A 24,275-nucleotide genomic window follows, 5' to 3' on the forward strand; every position below is an offset into this window, starting at 1 on the left:
CAACTTAGCAGAGTGACTGCTGTGGTTTTTCTCTTCTGCTTCTTTCCTTTTTTTCTCTCTGCTAGAAAAGGGAACTTAGAAGACTCTGTCCTTGTCTTTTGAAAAGTATTATTTTGTCACCTTTGAGGTTTTTTCTTTCTTTTTCTTATTTTTTTCTTTTAATTGGAAAAGATATTTATATAACTGGTGAAGAGAAAAATTCTTATCTTAGGTGTTGCTTTTTATGAGATGATGTGTAGTTTAATTGTATTTAATGTGGTCATTTCCCCTAGAACCAGAGGCTTAAAGTCCCTAGTCCAAAGCGAAGAGTTGTCTGTGTGATGATAGTATTGGCATTTGTAATACTGAACTATGGACCCATGAGGTAAGTGTATAAATATTTGTTTTGGATACTAATGCTAAAGATTTAAATTTTCATTATTTGTTATTATTTAGCTCTAGTGATAAGATAGAGAAAAACTGAGTTGTTTTGAAAAAAAATCAGCATCATAGATGTGTAAACAGTAATTAAACTGGAGCCATGCCTGCAGACATCTGATCCAGATGGAAGAAGAGACATATAAAAGGATGACTATGGTATAATGTGATAAATGTAATAATAGCAGTATGAACAAAGTATTAAAAGAATATAAATGACAGTATGAGTTCCTTGAGATGAATGTTCTTGTCATATTGATAGGTGCTCAATGCATTTTTTTGTTGAATGATGGAGTGATAGATAAGGGAAATTCCTACAGAGAAAGCTGAACCTTGAAGTATGATACCAATTTGCCCTGTGGAAAGTAGGTGAAAGGCATGCTAAGCAGAGGGAACAGCATGTTTAAAGGCACAATTATGAAATGGCATGACATTTTCAGAAAAGTGAAAAGTTTAGTATATCTCATATATGTGGGGAGTGTGCCTAAGGCTAGACATATGGCTAGAGGTATAGGTAGAGCCAGATAATGAAGGGCCTAGAATATTATTATATAAATGAGGTATTCCTAGGTTTTTAGGTGGAGATAACATAATAAGCTTTCCATGTTAGGAAGATGACTTTTAGGATTGTATTGAGAATGGACTGGACTGAGGAGAGACTAGTCCAGAGCAAGCATTGGGAGACTGTTGAGGTATTTCAGGTAATAGATGAGAGTCTGAACTTAGACTATGGTTAAAGAAAGGGTTTCTGTAACCATTTTATTTCTGTATAGTTAGTTTCTAAAAAGCATAGAACTATGCAGAGTAAAAAGTGAAAGACTTCTAGCCCACCCTCCTCTCAGCCACTTCCCTCCCACCAATCCACTCTTTTCTTTGTAAATATTTTTTTCCAGATTTTCAAACATATATTTGAAGACAATTGATTATCTTCCTTTATTTTTCTTCCTTTTCTTTTCCTGGTTCTACCCTCCCTCAGGCTTAACATCCTAATTTCTTCACCTGTTTGTCATATCATTTAGTTTTCATATCCTCTCATTGTCCTAGTTACCCTCTTCTGAACACTTAACTCATTTGCTTCCTTCAAATGGAGCTGCTTCGGTATTCCAGGCTTTGTGCTTGTCACTTTTTATCAGTGTACGTGTTAGGATGTGATGTCCAGATCTGAACACATTTCCTCAGATATATTCTGACCTGTGTAGCATGTAGTGAAAATCTTACTTCCTGAGAGCTCTTTTTTTCATGCAGCCGAAGATTGTGTTAGCTCTTTTAAGAGCTATCTTATTAACTAAAATCTCTGTGTCTTTTTCACATGTTTGTTGGCCAAGCTAGGTCACTCACATTTTATTTCTGTATAGTTGGTTTCTAAAAAATAAATATAGGATCTTGTATTCAACTTTTGTTATCATTTGATATTAGCAAAACACTTCATAGCATTTGATATATCCCATCAAGGAATCCAAGAGACCTATCTATCTACCTTTTAATTAGTATACTAAGGCAATTCAGTGAGAAGAAGCCGTAATTCTGAGTTGACTTATTTTTTAAAGTTCACGCCGTAGTAGACATGTTACATAGAACATACGGAAGAGATACCTGGAGTAAGCATTTGAATTATCAAAAATTCTTTTTACCACTTTCCTCATTATATATAACTGTTGACATTTTGCCCATATTCTTCATATTAAAGTTATTTGGACATTAATTTTTGTGTTTGTGGAATGGGACTATCTCTTGATTAATAAAAGAGAAAAGAAACATGCTAATCTTAACTTTGTCCTCCTGACTTAGGAACTTGAAAATAATAAAATCCCACGAATAAACTGAATTATATTACTATATGGTGAATACAGAGTTACCAGCAATGCTTAAAATGAAGCATTTTGTACTAAGATTTCCTAGTGCCATCGAAGACTGCATTTTTGCAGGCCATTGGGTAGAGCTTTTCCAGGTACACTCATTTCTACTTGTCCAGTGTTTATGTATGGGCTTTTTCCACTTTTCTCATATGACTTTCTTTCACAGCCATTGAGGAAAATAGAGCCATAGGTTTTCATTATTGTCTTAAAATACTACCTTTTAAAGGTGACCATTAGTAGCTCTACCCTGAAGATTCTAACTTTTATCATTACAGAAGCTGGTCCTTCGCCTCCTTTTCCTTTTTAATGTATCTTTACCTTTTTGTTTATTTTTAATTACCAGAGTAATAGATGAATGAATATATGTTCTTTGTAAAAATTTCAGGAAGTATAGAACTATGCAGAATAAAAAGTGAAAGCCTTCCAGCCCACCTCCCTTTCAGCCATTTCCCTTCCCCTAACCTACTCTTCTATATTTTTTTTCTAGATTTTCAAACATGTATTACTTTACTAATTTAGTCAGAATATGTTTACTGAATATTTACTGAGTATTAGATATAATGCAAAGCTAAGAATATAATGATGAAGAAAACTAACCTGGTCCCTGCTCTCATGGAATTTATAGTCTTATGTAGGTGATGCATATTAATCAAAACGATTACACATATAAATGCAAACCTATTAACAATGTCAGGTTCCATGAAGGAAAGGTACATAGTATCATAGGAACATATAATTGGTTCATTTAACCTAGTTAGGAAAGTAAGGCAAAGTTTCTCTGGGAAAGGGGTGATTATCTTAAGATCTAAAAGAAGATTAAGAATTATTTAGGTAAGATATAGGAAGAGAATTTTATAAAGAGTATACAGGATGTATACACACATTTGTGTTTGTGTCTGTATATAGTTTTAAAATTTGATGTTACATAAAAGGAATCATATGCATATTATTTAAAGTGTTTTTTTCACTTTAAAATATGTTACTAACATCATTCTAATTTAATAGCTACATAGTTTTCTACAGTATGGATATACTATAATTTTGCAGTTCTCAAACTGTAGGTCTTGGAAGGATCCCAAAGAACTTTTGATTATGTGGCTTATATCTACTGATATTTATTATATTAGAAATTAAACATATTTTTAAAAATATTAATTCATTTAAAAATAATCTATTACTTTACATGTTAACATACTTAACATTTTAATGAAAAATAATTATAGTTTTGAAACCTCCAAAAATTTAGTGGCATAGAGAAGAGTGGCATTATTTTATATATTTGTAAAAATCTTTGATGTCTGACTTAATAAAAGTTAGCAGGATTCTCATGTATCTGTTTCTTCATGTAGTCTGTTGTGATATATTGTTTGAGTTGAAATAAATGAAGAATATTCAGACTTACATAGGTAGTTGGAACAGGGACCAGCTGACCCTTTGAAAGAGATTTGGGATCCCCACGGTTCTTTGAACTGCTTAGAACCCCAGTGTGCACTTGTAGAATGGCTGCTACCATTTACCCTGTGAATGGGCATTTAGGGTATTTCCAGTTATTTATTGATATGCATGTATGTATGTATATAAAATGTATTTCCACGTATCTGTGTGTGTATGTGTGGTGCATGGTTGGAATCTACACTGGATTCAGAGGGCATGAATATCTGAGATTGTGATAGATTCTGCCAGGTTACCTTCCAAAAGGACTGTACAAGTTTACACTCCCACGAGCAAGTGAAAGGAGTGTCCGTTTCTCCACACATTTCTTAACATTGGATATTACAATTTTTTAAAAAAATATTTGTCTGTCTTCTGGATCAAAAATGTTATGGTTACTCCTGCCACACCAGCCTCTGTGCTCTTCCTCAAATACACTGAGCATGCTCCCACTTTGGGGTCATTTGTCCTTTCCACTGCCTGCAGTACTCTTCTTCTAGATTCTTCTGTCAGGTGTTAGCCCAGATGCCACCTCAATGGGACTTTCATGGACTACCTTCTCTCAATGGCCACCCCTGCTCCTGCCACTGCACTCCTTATCCTCTTTCTTCCTGTACTTTTCTACATGGCACCTCTCACCCTCTGGTATACTAGGTATACTATGTAATTTATTTTATTTTATTTATTTCCTGGCATGACTTTTTATCTTTTTTGTTTTATAGTGCTTAGAACAGTGCCTGGCACATAGTAGTCACTCAGTAAATATTTGTGGTATGAATGAATGAGTGTTCCCCCCACCGATTAATATTAAGGGTTTTTTTTTTTTATATCTTTAGTTAGTTGTATTTCCATTAAAAAAAATTACTTTCAGTCTCAACCAAAAAATCCTTTTTCATATGAGTTGCTATAAATGCACTTACATGTATTAAACGTGTATCTAGTATTTATTGACAACTAACGTACTTGCCATACGCTGCATATATTTACTAATTCCTACTTTTGTACCTTTATGTACGTCATTTTAAACTAAAAGAACTTCCATTTCTCTTTCAACTTATCTTTTTAATTTTATTTATGATTCCAAGAAGTTCTCCACACTGAATTTCTTGGTATTGCTTTATTCAACTGCTTTTCATCAGTTATACAATTTGGCGCATTTTCTTCCACTTACTGAAGTCTTGCTTTATGCTATTATTAAATTTTTTCTCCTTTAGAGGTAGTACAGTATTTATCCCGGAACATAATACATTTATATAAGTTCATTCACTAATTCTTAGAAACTGTGTGTCCTTTTAGATCCTCATTTCTTATCTGAGGCTGTATGAAGTATTCATTTATTTATTCAGTCAGACATACAGCAAATATTTATAGAGTACCTAATGTTTGCTCAGGTACTGAGCAAGAAGCCAGGGAAGCAAGTATGAGTAAAGTACAGTCTAGTAAGAGAAGCAGATATATAAACAACTGGAGTATGAGGAAGAATTATATAGATGTCATCACATAAACATATAGGGATTAAAAAAAGGAAAACCTTTTTCTTTACACAACACTTCTTTTTTTTTTTTTTTGAGACAGAGTCTAACTCTGTTGCCTAGGTTACAGTGCCCTGGCGGCAGCCTAGCTCACAGTAACCTCAAACTCCTGGGCTCAAGCGATCCTCCTGCCTCAGCCTCCCGAATAGCTGGGACTACAGGCATGTGCCACTATGCCCGGCTAATTTTTTCTATATATATTTTTAGTTGGCCAGATAATTTCTTTCTATTTTTAGTAGAGATGGGGTCTTGTTCTTGCTCAGGCTGGTCTCAAACTCCTGACCTCGAGCAATCCTCCCACCTCGGCCTCCCAGAGTGCTAGGATTATAGGCGTGAGCCACCGTGCCCAGCCTACACAACACTTCTGACACCAAATGTATGGATTTTCCACACCGAGCTATTCTCCAATTCTCTGGAAATCAACTGGGTGTCCTACAATTTAACTCAATTCTGACACTAACTACCTGGAGTTAGCACAGCCTCCACAGGTTAAGGGCTCAGTCCCTTGAGATTATCCCCCTCTTCAGTTGCAAGTCCCAGGTTGTGACCTGTAACTTCTGACAAACTGGCTATAAATTGGGAGTTCCCAAGACCCCCTCTTGAGGTTTGATACTTTTGCTAGGATAGCTCACAAAACTCAGGAAGGTGTTGCGCCATGGCAGTGGCTCAGGCCTGTAATTCTAGTGCTTTGAAAGGCCAAAGCAAGAGGATAGCTTGAGGCTAGGAGTTCAAGAGCAGCCTGGGCAACATAGCAAGAACCAATCTCTACCAAAAAGAAAGAAAAAAAGCCCTCAGGAAAACACTCTACTTAATATTATTGGTTTATTATAAAGGATACAAATGGAAGAGATGCACAGGGTATGGTATGGGGGAGGGATGCAGAGCTTTCATGACCTTTCCAGGTGCCCCACCCTCCCAGCACCTCCTTGTATTTGCTAGCCTGCACGCTCTTCAAACCCCATTGTTTAGGGTTTTTATGGAGGCTTCATTATGTAGGTATGATTGAGTAAACCATTGGCCATTGGTGATTGAACTCAATCTCCAGCCCTTCCTTCTCCCCTCCCTAGAGGTTGGGGGATGGGACTTTGTGTAGTAGTATTCGATGAATGAATAAAGAGGATTGGATTATGCTGCAGGAAGTAAGCATGGGGTTGGGGGAGACATCTTGTTGTGGAAGCCCTCATGAGTCAATAAAAATTTAGGGGGGGAAAACAAACAAAAAATAAAAAATTTTTAAACAAATTAATGATCTTCACAGCAGCTAAAGTGAAGGGATGGGTCTGGGGATGGATGTCATTTCCATGGTAGATTGATTCATTATGAAAGGAGGAGATGATGGGCCCCATTTTATCAAGAAAAGGTTTGAGTTCAAAAAGGAATTAGATAGACAGTACAGGAGAAAGTTTAAATACTTGAAAATCTGAGGATCAACCAGCTGAGATCTGGGTGTTTCTGTGTGTGAGTCTTTAGGAACAGAAAGCCAAGAAGTAGTGGGAATATTAGGAACTATTCAAATTAAAAAACATGTTAAAAGGCTTAAATTGAAGAAAAACAATAAGGAAAAGAGCTGGAACGAATGAAGAAATATAGAAGTATCTGAACAAATTGGACTATCTCCAGACACTAAGAAAGAAATAAGAAACTGGCTGTGAAACTCATAGAAACCAATACAAAATTTGGCATGAAAAGTGAAATTTCAAAACCCAGAGAAGAATAATGATTTTAGACTGAAACTTGTCACTGAACCAAATATTGGGACTTGAAATGTTCCGTCATATATATTATGCAGAAGCACTTCTTGATTGGTCCTATCATTTCTAGAGTGGGAGTCTGCCCAAGGAGCAGGAACTTCCCAGTTGAACCTTATTATTACCAACCACCTGGAAGATACTGAACAACTTCCTCATCTATGATTTTGTGTATCTAGAAACCTCAAGCATGCATTACTGTGTTTTAATTGATACAGAAACTGCACAGGCTTTTGAAAAACAGATTGTGAGCTCTATCTGAACTTTTCTCAGGTACCATGAAATTAAGTTTGGACAGAAAAATAGACATTTGAATCAGAGATTTCCAAAGTATTTTTAATATAGGAATCTAAGCTCTTTTAGAATGGATCACATTACCATAATGAAGTTATCAATGCCATTTCAGATGTTCAAAATAAGATTGAACTTTTTGTGCCTTATTGATATGGGCCCAAGTAAAAAAAAATAAATAAACACAAATTTGCCAAATATAGGTATGCCTTAAACATTTCCTAAAAGCATTTTAGTGATGAAATATAAATACATCTTACATCTAAAGTAAGAGGGTTTTGTCAAAGGTAATGTGCAACAAAACTGACTGATTTGAAGAGTTTTGGGTTACTAAATAATCATCACACCAAAAAAGAAAATAAACTAAACAGGCTTAAAAGGGTTAATTTTTCTGACTTTATTGATGTTTTGTGGATGGTAAAGAAGGCATCTAGCTGTTTTTGGCAAAAGATTCAAGGAGCTGGCCCACTCTGGGTGGTCTATAAAAATAGTAACTCTAGGCAGCCGGGAATGGCTAAACAGAACAAATGTGAATTGGTAGGAAACCCTCTTCTTACTACTTATTGGGCTAATTCTCTGATTATTAGTCATATTTTATAGTTGAAGAACCTGAAATTTAATCCAGGTCTCTTTTAAAAGATTATCTCATTACAAATTCTGCCTTTTCTATTGTATCATAAAGGTTTTTTTTCCTATCATTGTTCAAGAAACCTCAAGGACTTCTGTTTTTGGAAGTATGGTGGACTAAAGATATAGAGAAACTCACTGCAGTTCAGCATACCAGAAAATGATGGATTAGAAAATAAATCAAAACTCTTTTATTTCATGGCTCAACTGGAGACTAAGTAAGGACTTCTCAGAGGCCAGAAATATTAAGATAACATGAATCCATAATGGTAAGCTAGCATTGGAAGTGATGCTCGTTCTATATTTAGTTCCTTATCCTTGTGGCCTAGAGTCGGAGGATAGGAAAGAAAGCTCTGGACCCAAAATAAAGTGGGAAGTCATAACTGAGGACCCCTTTCCCCCTACTCAGATAAAGCCAGAATTTCCCAAGAACGACATTCTTGGTTGCTAAAAAGAAAAAAAAAAAATGTGTTGCCATACCACAGACATACTGTTGGTGAGCACCTATCTTGATTTTGGCTTTGAGTAGAGTGGAAATAAAAAGTATTTTCTAATAGTTCTTTACCCTAGGCCCCTAATTCATGTAGATTTGAGCCTAAATTTATACTACTGATATAACCACTCCCACCCAAAAAAAACCAAAAACAAGCCAAAAATTTTGTTTAGGTGGCTCTGTGTTGGCGGTACCTCCAGGCACCTGGCAGAACAAATGCAAATTCTTCTCTGAGGAAGATATTTAAACATCCATCCTAAAACAATTGCTGCAGATAGAGATCCACTTGAACACAAGCATACATCATCCCCTTCTCCTCCCCTACATTATTAAACACACCAGGAAACAAGGCACCATAAACAAGAGTTAGAGGCAATAAACTACAGAATCAGACTCTGAGAGACTATAGCTACCTGAATTATTAGATAGAAAATGTAAAATAAATATGTTAAACAAAAGAAGGAATTAGAGTATGGTAAAGGAAAAAAAGACCATCAGAATCAACCAGGATATTTAAAAAAAAACTGGAAATTTACTAATTAATAAGTTAAAATTAGGAAAATAATGACTATGTTAAAACAACAAAATAGGAAGAAAGAAATAGTGAATGAAAAGTTAGAAGGAATCGTACAGAATGTAACACAGGGAGACAGAGAGGTAGAAAACATGAGAGATGTTAAAAGATAGGAAGTTACACCACCATAATCAAGTAATAAAAGTAACATCATAGTAACAAGACATATTGACATCTATACCTCCTGATGGGATGCACTGAAAAGGGTACAATATCATTTCTATGCTAGTTTTGCCAAAAAATGCATAACCTGAATTTTACCATGAAGAAACACCAGATAAACCTGAATGAAGAACATTCTAAAAAACAAAGAGCCTATAATCTTAAAAAATGAAAGTCAAAGCAAGAAAGGCTGAGGAACTTTCTGAGATTAGAGGAGACTAAGGAGATATAGGCAAGGAATGTAATGTGTGATTCTGGACCAGTAAAATGACATTAGTAGGACAATTAGTGAAATATGAATAAGGACTGTAAATAGTTAATTTAAATAAGATCTGTGGATCAAAGTTAATTTCCTGTTTTGCTTATTGTGCCATTGTTATTTAAAAATGTTAACATTTGGGGAAGCTGGAAAAAGCTTATATACAACCTCAGTGCTATTTTTGCAACTCTTTTGCAAGTCTGAAATTATTTCATAAAGAGAAGTTGAAAGTTTTGTTAAACTAAGATAAATTAATTAAAAAAGAGAGACAGATGAGAGCATAGAATAGAGAGACAAGGTGCAGCATACATCAAAATGAAATTCCAAAAAGACATAATAGAGAAAATGAGGGAAGGTAATATTTGAAGAGATAATAAACTGAGAATTTACTAGAATTGATGAAAGATAATCCTAAGATTTGACAGACTTGGGAAAAAGAAGTCCAGGAAAATTGGTGATTCTCTCAATTAGTGGTTTTCAACTTTGGCTGTGTATCATAATCACTATGGAGTCTTAAAAAGATTAACTGAGCCCTACCTAAGACCTATAGAATCTGGTAGGATGGGTCAAAGGCATTTGTTGATCAACAAAATGATTTTCCCCATGTGATTCTGAAGTATGGCTGGGGTTGAAAACTATTGCGTATGGTTTTGTTATTTCTTTCCTCCTATATGCTAGCCTTTATGGAAATTATAAAAACACGTATTCATTAGATTAGACTATAATGTATATATTTGGGGAGTTTTATTAAATCTCTAAACAGACACCTTAATAAGTTTGTCATACATACTTAAGAAAATGTGTGAACCTCTGTTTTGGACAGAATAGGGGTCACAGCAATAACCCTGTGAGGGGAACTTCTTCCTGGCATAGGACTGAAGTTTATAGATTCCTTTGTTATGTTTTCCCCTTTTTATTTTAAAGGTCACTATGTATTTTTTCTGCAAATAATCAACTAACATCCCAAGGAGGTTAAAATACACTTTGTATAGGTCTTAAAAAATTAACAAGTGTTTGAATTTGACAGTGCTTTTTTCTTTTTTGTTCTGGGTTAGATGCTGTGCCCTCACTAGGTCTGGAATCTTTGTAGTTTGAGATGTCAGACTTGGATGAGGAGGGGAAAACATACTACTAATGGGCCAGCTACTCTGTGGTTTTCTTATGAGACTGCTTTAAGGAAAAGGTAACCACAGAGCATATGGCATTGAGTTTGAGTCCTCTGGAACTGGTTAGAAATAAAATGTTTCTATTTCAGCATTCTCTAAGTTTGTCAGCTTTTCATTATTTTACAGGAAGAATCCTAGCTTCTTATCCTAAGATGAGCTTGTCTGCAAATCTGGTTCCAATTTTTGTTTCTGTTCAATTGTTGAGCACATTTTGCTGTATGATATCACAATTGGCTGTAGGTTAAAAGTTACTGTATAACTTAAATGTCAGAATTCAAACCACCAAGTATACATGGTTTTGTTCAGCCAGATTTTTAAATGAAATCTAATTTGAGTTCTTGGCTACAAGTACTTTCCACATTTATCAAAATGACACATAAACTGAAGAAATACAGTACATCTAGGTACCAGGTGTTATTGAATCCAGGATTGCAGAGGGGTAGCAAACCCAAGGGCAGTCCGTTACCCAAATAGTCTAATTTATTCATGTTTGTCAAAAAAGTGTCTGCATAAAGTAATTGGTTCTCTTTTTTTGTAGCCTCTGTAGATTTCATTCTTTGTTGAAAAAAAAATGGCTTAGTGTCTATCAAGTGCAGAGCTGGGTTTTGAGGGCATGGATTTTTCTATTGATGATTTTCTCTAGTTTTGGCTTTCATGTGAGTTGTATATAGGAAGGCATATAAGGAGTATCCCAGTGGCTTTATCGTATCTCACTTGGCTACCTTCCCCCACAGACTTCATTGTTACAATGAAGGGAAGGGCAGTTGAAATAAAAAAAACCTACGTCCCTTGCTAACTTCCCTCTTTACTTTGAGTAAGTCACTGTATGTCACTTTCAAAGGTAAAAGGAGGTAATGTGGTAACTTCTGCTGCTTTCTATCTTGTGAGAGGGTGTTAGTGAGAAACCAGGCCAGATGAGAAAACGACTGTCAGAGTTTTAGTACTTTGAGATTTTCTTCACACCACACTTCTTAAAACAAGGATGGTTTGTCTGGTATAGCTTTCTCAATCAGTTTTCAGTACTTAGTATATCCAGGTAGAATCATGCTGTGTAAGCTCTGTAAAACATAAATAATAAAGGAAAAAACACGTTAACTTTGTAATAAGTGAAGCTCTAGCCTAATATTAAGGGAATATAGGATAACTTTGAAACTTCTGAATGTATGAAAGTGCATATGTAGTTATTATACATTGCTTAGGCCTCTAAGCAATTTGCCAGTAATGCTTTTTTTGTTTCCAGATTGGAGCTGTTTTGTCACCTCAGTAAACATTTGAAACATATACTTTAAGGGTCATTCTACAAATTTTTCTTAATTGATTTATGGCCGATATCAGCATGAACTATGGGTATGTGCTGTGCATTTAGACTTTTTGATGTCTGTGTGTTCTGAACATAAACTGGCATTAATATGTGCACGGTCAATTTATCACAGTCCATGGCCTCTGAGGAGCTTTAGAATTAGGTGATGTACAGAGATAATCTGTATACCTTATATGACTTTCTGTCTCAGGCCTTTTACCAGAATTCTCAATAAAACAGTATTACTTGCTTTCATTTTTTCTTCCCCCCCTTTTTTTATAAATTAGAAAGTGAAAGATAAATGGAAATAAGGCAGTTAGAAGAAAAGAAGATGAATAAAAAGCTGAAGATTATTAGTTCTAGGATAATCTAGGTTGGTTGGATGTTGTTACCATCTGTGCTTGGTTGGTAAAGGTGGCTAGTTTTCTCTGTTGTTGTATTAAGCGACTATCAAACACTTATTATGCACCAAGTGCTAGTCTAAGCACTCTGTATAAATTAATTCATTTATTCTTCCCAGTGCCTTAAGGTAGGTACTATTATCCCCATTTTACAAATAAGGAAACTTAAGACACAGTTAATACGTGGCAGTGCCAGGATTCATAGTTTGCCTTTGGAGCCTTGTCTTAAGCACTAACAGAGGAACAGCCACTCAGACAGAGAAAAAGAAGTTGACACTTACAGATAGAGAAGTTAGGATTCTATTGTAGCAACTCTGCCCATTCTCCTAAAGTTGAGGATTGGCTAGGAAAGGGGAAAGTATTTTATGAATTGACTGGATTGATACAAGTATAACGGAAAAGAGAGATTGCAATCAGATTTACAGCCATGTTTTCTGACATTTTGAATGATCAGAGGATACCTTTCTCAAGTGAGAAATAGCCAAAGAGTTGTTCATACACAAACTTTTTGTAGTAAACATTTACTCATTGACATCACAATCTAACAAGTGCGGTGTGTCAGTTATCTATTGCTGTGTAACAAACCACCCCAAAACCTAAAGGTTTAAAACAACAGCAAGTGTTATTTCACTAAAAATCTGCAAATTTGGTAGGGCTTAGAAGAGAGAACTCTTTTTTGCCTCCATGGAGTGTTAACTGGGGTGGCTTAGGTTGGAGGACCCATTTTCAAAATGGATCATTCACATGGCCAGCAAATTGGTGCTGGTTTTCAGCTGGAACCTGAGCCTAGGATATGGGCTAGGGTTCTTGGTTCTTCTTCATTTGGACCTCTCCACAGCTGCTTGCGCTCCTCACTGTATAGTGGCTGGGTTCCAAGAATGAGCATCACCTGTTGCAATAGTGCTTGCTCTGGAATTATTGATTGAATGAATGACTCTCAAGTTGTTTTCTGGTTCATGTTGGCCCACTTAGCAAACAGCCACTGTAGAGTGCATGTTTCTTCCCAAGGTATGGTAATCCCTGTCTCTGAGAACTGCTACTTAGAGGATTCTTTTATCTTGACTTGAAGATCTATTTCTTCATTTAGCCCCATTTCTGTTTCTAGTAAATTATCCCCAGTTACTACTGGCCTGCAAAAATCATCTGTGAACCATTCAAAAACAGAGAGAAGAAAACCTTTTTAAAATTTGGGAATTCCCTTGAAAAATCCTTGTCTTTTCTTCCTTTAGCCTCAGTTGCAATGAAAATTAACATGATATCCTGTTCCTGGATGTGGAGATGGTGTAATAAATAATGAGTTCACTGTCTGCCATTCTTGAGTTGTGGGTTAGTTTCCCTAAAATGAAGACCTAGATTTTTCTTTTGACAAGAGGCAGAATGGTACATAAAGGTCATTTATTTGTTATTAAAAAAAAAAAAAGGAATACTTCCTACAACCCAGGAACTTAGAGCAAAATAGAGATCCCTGTACCCCTTAGCTTACATTGTAGTGAGAAGAAAGACAGTAAAAATCATAAATAAAATGATAAAGTTGTAAATTCTTTGAATAAAAGGATAAAGTATAGTAGGCCAAATGGTTTTACAAGTGTGTGTGGGGGCTTGTTGGGACTGTAGTTTTAAATAGTGATCATTGTAAGGTAGATGTTTGAGCTAAGGCTTTGAGATGAGAGAGTTAGCCATATGGATATCTGGGGAAGAGCATTCCTAGAAGAGAAAACAGCCATTGCAAGGGTCCTAGGATGGAAACATGCACTGTATATTCAAGGAAGAGCAAGGTGGTCAATATGGCTGGGCTGAAGTGAGCAAGGGGAGGGAAGCAGGAGATGATGTCAGAGAGGTAAGATGGAGGGGAGGGGTCAATTGAATTAAGACCTTGGTCATTGGAAAGATTTGGGCTTTTACCATGATGGAAATGGGAGCCATCAGAAAGTTTTGAGCAGAGAGGTGACATAATCTGAACTAGATTTTAGAAGGATCACTTCAGTTACTATGTTATGAATAACCTGAACCTGGCAGGAAGACAAGATGTATCACTAACTGCTCTATGCCATGTTTGGGCTTCATAAAGCATGTTCTCATCTATCATCTCGTTTGAATCTCAAAAAAACCTTGTGAAATATTTGCTATTTTTCATATTTTACATGTGTGGAATTGGAGGCTTAGAGAAGTTAACCAATTTTCCCAGGGCTACTCAAGCAGGGAGTCTCAGAGTTACATCTTAAACCCAGATCTCTTGTCTCCAAATTTTGTGCTCATTCCACTATTCTACTTCATTAAAACTTGAAGATCTCCATGCTCTTTTCAGCTTAAAGCAATTTTGATTTTTCATACGTGGTTCTCTGAGCCACAGAGCCACAGCAGCATGTGGTTTCTTTTTGGAATGAGAAACAGTGTGATTCTTACCTGCTGAGATGCCTTTAATTTAAAATTGACCTGCTTTACCATAAGAAAGCAGGTTTACAAGGGGGTAGAAGAGACTTGGACATGAGCCATTTTTTCTTCAGCTACTTGGTATGAAGATTGGGTATCTGAAATTACATTTTAGGGATTAAATGGCTTCATAAATAATCTAAAACAGTTGTTGGCTTTTAGAATTTCGTAAATGAAAAAGTAAAGTTAACAATGCTTTTAATACTTTTTCCAGACTTTTAGGGAAAGTGAAATCATTTGTGTTTTATTAATCCATGCTTTTCAGGACTAGTGGCCCATAATATAAGCAAGGTTTATTGGTGTAATGATTATTTTGTAGCTTAAAACTACTGTGACTCTTACAGAGTAGCATATTTCTGATCAGAGAGACATAGGAATTTCTATTTTCTTAATATTTATTAGTTTAAAAAATACTGAATAGAAACTGATTAAAGCTAATTATAAAAAGAGTTTGGTTAGATTGCTTTATTAATAGTATAAACTAGAAATAGTTGTCCAATGCAAAATTATTATACTAACCCTTACTATTGCTAAAAGTTCTTGGAAATTTAATTTTTCTGAAATTAACAAAAAGGGATGTGTGTATGATGCAAAAACACTCATGCCAAGAATCTAAAAGTTCTTATCAACAATAATTTTTTCATATTCCTTTGTACATTTGACCATTGTAAGGACTGTCAAATTTCTCTCTTAATATTTGTGGTGTCACAGTTGTACTAAAACAATCTTGAATTGTGGCAGTGAAATGAACTTCTTACATGTCTTTCAAACATTAATAAAAATAAAGGAAATATAAATCTGCAGTTATTCAGATGGTTAAAATTAGTTTCTGTGGGTCATTTCTTAGAGTTCCAGCATTTAATTTTTTTGAGCTGAATTGAATTAGACAGCCTATCTGTAATTTAAGAGAAATTTCATTTTAAGACATAAGAAAATCTACTGGGAATGGTGGCCAAACAACAATAACAACTAAAAACAAACAAGTGAAAAACTTTAAAAGATTCTTAACAAAATTTATTAATATATTACCTTTTCAAAATATATTTTAAGTCAATGGGTAGATAATAAAATTGAGACTCATGGACTATTTGGATCCTAATTTTTGCTCCATCATGATTCCCTTCTTCAAAATACTTTGTTGAGTTGGTATAATGTAAATGTTGTGAAGATCATTTTTGTGAAGTCCGTTGAATGAGATCTGAGCTCTTTGGCTCAAAAAAGGGTAAAAGTTACTGAAGTAGCTATGGTTAAAGGTGTGTTGTCATTACAGTGTGATAATCTTTACCAATGTGGACAGAGGGAAAAATAGTGACTACTTATGAGCCAAACCAATCAACATCAAAACTCATTTCCAGCAAATGTAGCTGGTAAGTGAAGATAGCAGATGTAACAGACTAAACTGATAGTTAAACTTAAGGCATTTGTTTCTAACAGCCACAAATTGTGAGTTGAATGTCAATTTTTGCAGTGGTCGCAGAATCATTGAAGGGCAATTATCAGTAGAAGGGCTCCTTAAAAACTTTAAAGTATTAATTCTGAACTAATTTAATTTATAAATCAAACAGAAGCCATGTAAATAGCCACTTTTAGTTTACCGTTTCATGTCTCTCCTGTTTAACTCCCCCACTCCCTCTCCTCAAACTGTCCACTTCTTTTGGATCCATTGTAAAAACATGTACCTTTTAAGGAATTGATGTAGGAAAGATGTGAAAAACAGGATTAGTTTAGAGTAATGGTTCTCAAACATTGGCCAAATTACATAGACAGCTTGTTAAAACACAGATTGTTCAGAGTTTCTGGTTCATGATTTTGGGGTGGGGCCTGAGAATTTACATTTCTAACCAGTTGTCAAGAATGTTAATTGGAAGCCACTGTGCTAAAGGAAGGTGCATTCGGATGTAGAGGAGCTCACAAAGTTTGTTAAGCCATTCCTAGAAGCCATAGCAGCCACCTTGATTTGGCAGTTAAACCCTGAGAGTTATTGAGGGAGTCTCCCTACAGGCCTAAGACTCCGTGTAGAAAATAGGAAAGCAGAGGAACTGTTCTAATAATCTATTTTTTTCTGGCAGTAATAATCACCAAGCAGTCTAGATAAATAGGAGACAAACACGATGCCAATTTTTCAAAGAAAAAAGGTAGATTTTCCCATTAGACCAGGAGATTTAACATTACTCATAGGGAAGATTCTGATATAGAAAGGGATATGATAATGGGGAGCCAAAAATAAAACAAGAACAAAACATACTAGTTTTCTTTCTTTTATTGAATAAATTGCTAGACTTATTGACAGTATGACAGGCAAGGCAATCTGTAATCTAGCTGTGCATTATTGTTACAGTCGCTTCCCCTTCCTCTCTTTCTGTGGGATGCTCACCTTCCCACTGTGTGCTTACCATTGCGCATGTCCGTCCACACACCCTCTCCTACTTTACTTATAGTTCCTTAAAAAAAAAAATGCTCTCTTATGCCTATGTGCTTTTTCATATACTATTCTATCTGCATGAAGTACCTTGCCTCATTTCTGTCCTCTTTTCACTTATGTACTGCTTATCATTTAAGATTACTTTATGATCCTCTCTGTAGAGATCAAGTGCCCTAGCTATATTATTCCATGGCAATCTGCATTAACTCCTATTATGGTACCAAGCACTCTGCTATCTTTTGTCTCTATCACTATCCTCCTTCACCCCCCACACATACACTGTACAGTAAATCCTCACTTAACATTATCCATAGGTTCTTGGAAACTGACTTTAAGTGAGATGATGTATAATGAAACCAATTTTACCATAGGCTAATTGATGTAAACAAGAGTTACATTCCTACAGCATATTTCTGGTCATAAAAACATTACCAAACTTCTAAATAAAGACCCAAAACACTTCTAATATTAAACATTGACATAAATGTGAGCTGTAATTACATTTAAGAAAGATTAATAAAAACAAGTAATAATTGTTTACCCAATTTTTGGTGAATTAGTGCATGATGGCAGTTGTAGTGGTGGTGGGTTAAATCAAGTGTTTGCAAAGCAAAAATTATAAGGTGTACCTTCTCCCACCACGCAGTTTAAAAATAAGCATAAATATGGTGAGCTTGCTGAGTGCACATTGTTTATTGTTATGCATTCATATGATTATCAAATACTATACAAATTTTTATTTTTCAATCATTTGTATTCATTCATTCATTCATTGTCCAACCTCCTTTTTCCAGTTCAGAGTTGCAGGTGGTGGGAGCCTATCCTAGCATCTCAGGGCGCAAGGCAAGGAGGACCAGCTATGGCCAGATACCACCCCATCACAGGGTGCACTTACACACACCCCTACACTCACTCCAACTGGAATCATTTAGACACGTCGGTTCACCAAATTTGCACATCTTTCAGATGTGGGAGGAAACTGGAGTACCTGGAGAAAACCTATGCAATTGGCCAGGAATTGTTTTTTTTTTTTTCAATCTTATAACGAAATGATGTTGAACAAAACGATGTTATTCGAGGACCTGCTGTAATCTGATCTTTTATCTTTCATCTTTGAGTCATTAGCACCATATATGTTTCTTGGAATATGACACGTATTTAGTACGTGAATAAATGAATGAATGAATCAGTCATTCTGGGAAATGTGGTCAGCATTGGAACAGTGATAGAGTTCCAATCCTGAATCCAAATCCTGACTTCATTAGTTATTTAGAGCACGACCTTGGGCAAATTGTTTAAACTCTTTGAGCCTCAGCTTTCTTTCAGCCTTCATTCCTTAGTAGGTGCTTAAAAGTGGTATGTACTATTATACTGCATTTGCATCTCAGAGGAGCATTTAACAGTCTCAGGATATATTTATGGTCAGGATGGGAAATTTTGGAGTAGGTGGTATTACAATGAATTCATAAGTGGTTAAACCCATATTTTTAAAAATTTTCAAGGAGCTTGATATTTTAATAAGTTGAGAATATTGATGGCATGCTGATCCTTGCTTGGAAGAATTTCTTTTGCTAATTAGTGTCCTACAAGTTCTTGATTGATTAGTAGGCAAAATGATATTTTAAAAGGAATTGATGTAAATTATTCAGCTGGTTCCAAAAGCTCAGTTATATAAATTCAGAATTGGAATGGGGAAAGGAAGGAAAGGGAAGGTAATGATTCAAAATCAGTGTGTGAGAAAGGACTTGGGGTTTTAATTAAACCGGGCTCTATATAAAGAAAGGGTGTTATAACTGTCAAAAAAGCCTACATGATATTAGACTACATCAGTAGAAGAACAGTATCTAGAACAAAGGAAGGAATATCCAGCTTCATCCTGTAATGGTCATACTATCTAGGAAAGACTGTGGCCAATTCTGGACATCACCTCTGAGAAGCATATTGGTAGGATAGTGACTTAGTATGCTAAAGGGCCCTAAAACTATGCTGTAACCAGGAAATGTGTGAAAGAACCAAGAAACTATAATTTTGAAAAAGAAAGCCTGGGGTAAGGGGGATTTTAGATGTCTTTGAGCATTGGAAGAAGGCTTGCTTAGACTTATTCTAAATAGCCATTGAGTCCAGAACTAGTACCAAAAAGCAGAAGTTTTATAAGGAAGTACATTTCTAATTAAAACAGGGGAAAACTCTTTTAATAATCAGGATGGTAGAGTTCCTGCTTGTCGTTGGAGGGATCAGAGTATACTTCCACTAAACAGGAATGTTAGTATATGGATATTCACCAATACAAAGGAGGTGTCAGTAGGGGTTGAATAAATTGAGATTCTGTAAACCTAGGGGAAAGTTCTTAACTTTGATTTTGTTCACAGCATACTTTCATACACACAGCATAATTTCATAGAATTTTTGGTACCACATTTGAAAGAATTAAAAAGCAAATACTTTTTTTAAAATGGAGGTTTCAAAAAGAAGAAATAAAATTCCATAGTTACCATCACATTCTTCATTTGGCTTTCCTCCCAAATTGTTTTGTTTATTGCTTCTCTCGTGTTTTCTTAAATATTCATCAGCATAAGTTTTCTTAAGTTTAGTTAGACATTCTACTAGGTCTCTTACCTCATTTGCAGCAAGGTTTATACTGTTGTGTGACCACTCAGGTGAACATACAGTCTGAAAGATACAGTCGTTAACAAAATGTAGTCTCAGTTGTAGCAAAATTAAACTTTACACAATGGCCATAATTTGGAGGTCCACCTGTGAAGAGTTTGCAGTGTGCCAAAGTGCTGCAGCATACCATGTGAGAATCACTGGGTAGTAATGATTTCTGGGATGAAGAATTGAGGAGAATGGGAAATATAATAAGAGATCAGAAAAAGATTCTAGAGAGATATGTCTGCTTCATGTTTCCCCTAATACTGCTTTCTCCGAATTTGAAGGCAAAGTGCTGTACCCCAGAGAACTCCTTTTCTTTTAGAACCACAAGGCCCTTAACTATCCTTTTTCTTCAGCCTTATTTTCCTCTTCCATTCATCCTTTTAAATAGAATCTTTTGTGCTTCCCTAGGGAGATTCCTTTTGTGTTGAATTTTAAGAAGATTATGACTAGTGTAAATTATTAATATGTGCATGGCACACACAAAACCTTATTGATGAGTCAGGTTTCTAAGCACATGATTAATGACTTAAAAGTGTAAAATAACTATTGCAGTATTTGCCATATACACATATGTAGTTGTTTTCCCCAAATACTTATGCCTATCAAGAGGGTATACATTGATGAATGAAGGTATTAGGGAGGGTGGAGAGAAAGAAGTAAATAGAAATTTTTACATGTAAATAAAAATAGAAGTATTTTAAAAATAAGTTTTTTGCTAGCTCTGATTGCCTGCCTTCTGGAATCGTGAAAGGCTAATAATGAATTTGGCTATTGTGAAAGAATAATTTCTATTTCATTTGATGTATTCCCTCATTGCAAACATGAGTTTGCAGCATCCAGGAGGACTTCTTATTTCCGTTATTATCTGAGTTTAAGATTTGTTTTTATGTATGTTGTATTTATTCTTATTTTATATACATGCATAATTATAGGGTTATTAATTATAGGACACTGCTTTTGCTTATGGACAGGATGGCAGTCTAGGGATTTGAACACAGTACAGTGTTTTGACTTGCTTCTCTGGTAATCATTTTTGCTATATTCATGGACCTATAAAAGAATTCTGGTTTGTTTCAGAGCTACATGTAGCAGGCATATGTGTGACATATTTTTATTTCAACTATTGCTTCACGTTTTTTATTTTCAGCATACTGGAACAGGATGCCAGGAGAATGAACCCTAGTGTGAGCCCTGCAAATCAAAGGAGACACCTTCTAGAATTTTCTGCAAAAGAGGTGCAAGATACATCAGATGGTATCATCCAGAAAAACAGCTACAGGTTAGATGGCATGTACTTGTTGGTCTGAGTTATTTATTGAAACTGAGACAGAGAATTATCTAGTATAACTTTACATCTTAATTATTCATATACAGTTTTGACTAGTAGAGAAAATAAATTATTGAGGTCATTAATGAATTTTACTTTTAAGATTAATTCTAAGAATAAATTTACTTTGAAAGCTTTTCTAGTTTTGGAATTCTTGTAGAGATGTGACAAAATCTCAGTTAAAATTTTATATATATTATAACACATACACTATATACACATTATATTGTAACACATATGGTATGTACACATGATATTGTGTATAATGTCTTCAGTACATACATATTGAAACACATACAATATATACATATTATATTGTATATAGTGTTTTCAGTACAGTTATTTTATCTATCATGTGATTATAATATCATGTGCTTACACATACATCTAATATTTGTTACTGTATCATCTGTGGGTGGATATGTTATGGTGGAATGATACAGTTGAACCCATTTGCAGTCATTGGGTAAAATCATTTATACTTATTTGTGTTCTTTACTGAATCCCTCCCTTGTTACAATTTAATACTGAGTTGGTAAATGTCCATATTGCTTGTTAATAGCAAAAGATTTATAATGGTATGAAAATACAATTTCTATATTAACTAGAAGAAGGTATAGTGGACATTTTCATAGGTGTATGCTTTTTGATAAACATTTCCGTTTGTTATTTGGGCCAAATAGAGCCAGGACCTTGAATAATAAGGCAAAGGGAGGTCACAGTGTGGTTACCATTCACAGTATAATGCTTGAAAATCATTAAAGATTTGTTTACTCTTAACTCCCTAAGGTTTTATAGGCTAAGAACCATGTGGGAATCATTCTTCCTGATTTTTATTCTGTTACATCCATGCTATTGAATGAGATTATTACTATAGCCCTACAGGCTTGTCTCCATTTAGTCTTCCTGAAAAAAATGTTAGTATTAATTTTTTTTTTTTAGGAATTTGCATCTTGCAGAGGACTATGCTAGGTGCAGAGGAAGATCTAAAGGATTATATGGCAGTAGCTGTAATGCAGCATCGTAATAATAGACATGATAATTTTGAAAATAATATGTAACATTTCCTGCTTTTTTATATGCCAAAATTAGTAATACTTCTGAAATTTTCATCTTGGTGGATCACTTGCAGTATTTCTAAGTATTGATAGAATTTAATAGTACCTCTAATTTTACTAAATAATTTGTTCAGGTTTGCCCTACATGTTCTATAATTTTAGGTTCTGTTGTTGTCCACATGAGATCCATCAAAAGTTATATTTTTAAATTTAATAGCCTTTGGATTTATGAGGGTTGAGATAGCTTGTTACTAAAAAATAGAACAAGTAATTGATTGGATACTTGAACTTGCAGTTCACATAGCCTTTACAAGAATATTATCTAATTTGCACTAACTATAATAAATAGAAGGCTTCACTTATTTGTCCACATTGGCATAAGATGACATGGTGGATTCTGGAAAGCATAATAATATAATCACACTAGTTCATCCTAAAAGTCTGAATGACGTCCAGGCTGAAATTTATCAGCTTTCAAAGTAGTCCATGAATGCAAGCTGTCTGTCCCCTACCCCAAGGTCACCAATGACTGTGCATAATCTGGGTAATTGGTCTTTTTTTTTTTTTTTTTTTTTTTTTCATTTGAGACAGAGTCTCACTCTATTGCCCAGGTTAGAGTGCCGTGGCATCAGCCTAGCTCACAGCAACCTCAAACTCCTGGGCTCAAGCAATCCTGCTGCCTCAGCCTCCCGAGTAGCTGGGACTACAGGCATGCGCCACCATGCCTGGCTAATTTTTTTTCTATATATTTTTAGTTGTCCAGCTAATTTCTTTCTATTTTTAGTGGAGACGGGGTCTTGGTCTTGCTCAGGCTGGTCTTGAACTCCTGAGCTCAAACGATCCTCCCTCCTCCGCCTCCTGGAGTGCTAGGATTACAGGCGTGAGCCACCATACCCAGTCAGGGTAATTGGCCTTGTTAAAAATAAAAACAAAAGATTATGGATTCTTGGCTACATGCAAGTCTCTTGAAATATCTAAGATTATTATTGAGCAACTTGGGAGATTTAAATAAATGTCAGTCAATTAATTTGATGTTCTTGCTTTTATCAGTATAAATATTGAATAAAAGATACCAAAAATGTTTGTGAAACATTTGAAAGCACCAAATATGAATTTGTTCTTAACTGAATTTTAGATGGTTTATTTATATAAACTCAGCCATGACACATATTTATTTTTTAATGAAGCTTATTTTATGCTTCATTTTATAAAGAGAATTAGGAGACCTGGTTCAAATAAAAAAGGAGTAGATTTTAATCCCATAGTTTATAATATTGTATTTACCTATCATTAATTAATTGCATGTATTTTTTCAGTCTTAGAAATATGTGGTATATAAATGATATAACCGTATAATTTGTTAATCAAACTGGGACACTTCTAAGAAGGAAAGGCAGTGCTAGTAATAATGACATCAGGACATTAGGCATCAGTCAGGACTGTCTTGCATAAACAGGAAAGGATAGTCATCCTACATATGAGGCATCAGCCAGAACCTGTCTTTATTTCAATAATTCTCATGAATTCTAGCCCTTTAGCACTATCCTCTACTTTAGTGATTTATTTGCTGAAATTTCTTCTCTTGATATAAAATGGTTTGTAAGCAGCCTAGAACTCTTGACTGTCTCTGGGTTAATGTGAGTCTAATTGTCTCCAGATTGCGTGTTGGCTGGAGTCTCCCTTTCCTTTCTCCTTTAACTCCACCCAATCCCTGTGCTGGTATTTCTTCTATCAGACTTTTTTTTTCTTTTCCAAAGAATATTTTTGGCTGTTAGAACAAAGCCAGTCAGTACAGATGTGCAGAAATCATTACTAGAGTTTAGATCAGAATTATATTTTCAAAAGAAGTTTTGGATTTTTCTGACAGACTACAATGTTTGTATTTTTGTATGATTTTTAAAATAACACGTGATAGATCTTTGTTCTTGTTTTTAGTGTGTCAAGCAGCCTCCTCTTATAGGCATTCAGAAGCATATACATTTACAAAACACAAGACATTTTTTTTCTTCTCCCTCAACATTTAATTTTTGTGTGTGCATTTATTACCTGCATACCAACGTCTCTGTTTTATTACAAACAACTTAACCCTACTTAACCCCAATAGCCAAAAGAGAGGACATGGAGAA

General features: G+C 35.1%; 1 protein-coding gene across 1 annotated transcript in view; it reads left to right on the forward strand.

Annotated features, from left to right (window-relative positions):
• ATF6 (activating transcription factor 6) overlaps window positions 1-24,275 on the forward strand; it is a 193,348-nt gene that overhangs the window by 44,818 nt on the left and 124,255 nt on the right. The window contains exons 10-11 of the mRNA XM_045546533.1: window positions 273-364; window positions 20,912-21,043. Of these exons, the coding sequence (XP_045402489.1) occupies window positions 273-364; window positions 20,912-21,043 (224 nt within the window). The remainder of the gene's footprint in view (window positions 1-272; window positions 365-20,911; window positions 21,044-24,275) is intronic.

The sequence above is a fragment of the Lemur catta genome, chromosome 3 (genome assembly GCF_020740605.2).
Source record: "Lemur catta isolate mLemCat1 chromosome 3, mLemCat1.pri, whole genome shotgun sequence".
Classification (NCBI taxonomy): domain Eukaryota; kingdom Metazoa; phylum Chordata; class Mammalia; order Primates; family Lemuridae; genus Lemur; species Lemur catta.